The 2150-nt window shown below is 32.9% G+C and overlaps 1 protein-coding gene across 1 annotated transcript; it reads left to right on the top strand.

Annotated features, from left to right (window-relative positions):
* Positions 1–693: 693 nt before the first annotated feature.
* Positions 694–1617, top strand: LOTGIDRAFT_158925 (hypothetical protein; the record flags this gene model as incomplete). Its single annotated transcript, XM_009052335.1, has 3 exons — positions 694–866; positions 1083–1255; positions 1433–1617. The coding sequence occupies 3 exons, from the start codon at positions 694–696 to the stop codon at positions 1615–1617; spliced, it is 531 nt and encodes a 176-aa protein (XP_009050583.1).
* Positions 1618–2150: the final 533 nt, after the last annotated feature.

Genomic DNA, 2150 nt, shown 5'->3' with positions numbered 1-2150 from the left:
CCTTTAACTAATTGGTTTAGTTTATTTATACCACCAACTTGTTTAAAATAGACGAATCAAGCTTTCTGTACGTCCCATTTCAACCAGGATGCTACTAAAACTTAAAGTGTCTGTTGACAGCTGATGACGATGATACTTATATTATACTTCCTTCTATTTTTATAATTTAGATTGAAAGGGTCTAATAATTGATTTAATGTTATTAGCAGTACATGTAAACACAGACTATTAATATTAAATTGAAATGACTATATAAGGACAAGGTTGTTAATGTCTCAACTCCTACTTGAAGCCAACTCGACTAATGCAGTAATGGTCTGTAACTGATAAGGCTAATGAGGGCAGAAATGCCTTATTCAGTGTGCCAAGACAGTTGGATGAGCCTACTTTTTTTTCAATTTCCTACTGGCAAAGGATAAATTTTTAGTCTGTAGGCCTACCGTACCACATCAGACTACTGGCAATATGTATCCTATTAACACATTGTCTCAAACGAAGCATTAGAATAGACAGTTATCAATGTCAGCTTGTCCCCTAATCTGCATCATTGTCAGAGAAAACTCTGTTTTTCCAAAATACTATAGGCCTACAGACTTCTTTTGGCGACTAGAAACAATTAATTATTTTTTCTTTTATTAATTAGTCTTCCAGTGGCCAATGTTTTTGATTGGTTGGGTTCATTTAGTCAGCTGTATGAACATATTACACGCTGTGACTGCCCAACAGCAGATCTCACCAAAACTTCAGAAACTACAACAAACATGTAAAGATGGGAAAGAGTGTAGAACAGTTTATTCCAAAGAAGAGTTGAAGGAAAAGTTAACACCATTACAGTATAGAGTAACCCAAGAGAAAGGCACTGAAAGGTATAATGCTGGGGTTATACTCAAATTTATGGCCTTAAAACTTTTTGCCACATTATTATAATCACAATTATCTAGGTATAAGAACAGTATTTCTTAATAGGATTTTTTTAATCATGAATTTAAGGACATATTATATAGTCCTAACTGTTACCAATGCCCAGCCCAAGTACAGTATTTTAAGATTTACTTACTACTGCATATAACTGTTTATTTCAGGGCTTTCTCTGGGGAATATAACAGTCTCAATGCTGAAGGTGTCTATAATTGTGTGGTGTGTGGTGTTCCTATCTTCTCATCAGAATCTAAATTTAACTCTAAGTCAGGATGGCCGTCCTTTTATGATGTGTTAGATAAAGACCAAATTGCCTTAAAACAGGATGTTTCAAATAGTAAGTATATTTCTTCCTTTGTTCAAAAAGAGTTACAGAAAATTGTTTACATGTGCATTGAATGGTTTAACAAGAACAATGTTTTGTAAACCCTAGTCAATCAAAAATTTTATTGGCTTGTTCAAACCCTTTACTTGCTAAAATCTATTGAAAGATAATATTTTTGAATTTTATTAGACATGATTAGAACTGAAGTTACATGTGGTAATTGTGGAGCTCATCTTGGTCATGTATTTACTGATGGTCCTGAACCTACAGGAACTAGATACTGTATAAACTCAGCAGCTCTAGCTTTTACACAATCTACCCAATCATCTAAACATAATGAAGAATATTCTGAAAAGATCAAATCTGAACTGTAAAATGAATCAAATAAAGTCATAAATAGAATGAAATTGTTCTGTATTGAATAAAAAAACCCAACCCATTCCTATTGTATGCTCTCCTGATTCATTTTACCAAATCTTTGTTAGAGAATATTATGAATCCTTAAACCTGTTCACAAGCACTAGTTTTAGTATAGCCTGATCATCAAATTAATCAGTTTCATTGCCATACTATTCATAGAGACCAGACCATCATTGTTCAATTTTGAGAGACAAATTTAGTCATTCCTCATTTTTGCTTGAACTGTATTGGGATGTTGACCTGCATTATATGACCTTCTCAAAACTCAAAACTCCTAGTCCTAACCTACAAAAATTCCTTTTTGAATCACACAAAGCACAACTCTTTATTTGCACTTGCTCACTTCACCCAACTTTAAATGCAGATAAAAAGATGTTTTGTTTGGGTTATCTGATGAACGAGGGTTCATAATTGTATTATGTCAAATATATCAGACTATAAAACTTCCTTCAGATCATGAAATAAAATCATCTGTAAAATCATTCTA

This window comes from Lottia gigantea, assembly GCF_000327385.1.
Source record: "Lottia gigantea unplaced genomic scaffold LOTGIsca_18, whole genome shotgun sequence".
NCBI lineage: Eukaryota > Metazoa > Mollusca > Gastropoda > Lottiidae > Lottia > Lottia gigantea.
This window is presented reverse-complemented; position numbering and strand designations above follow the sequence as displayed.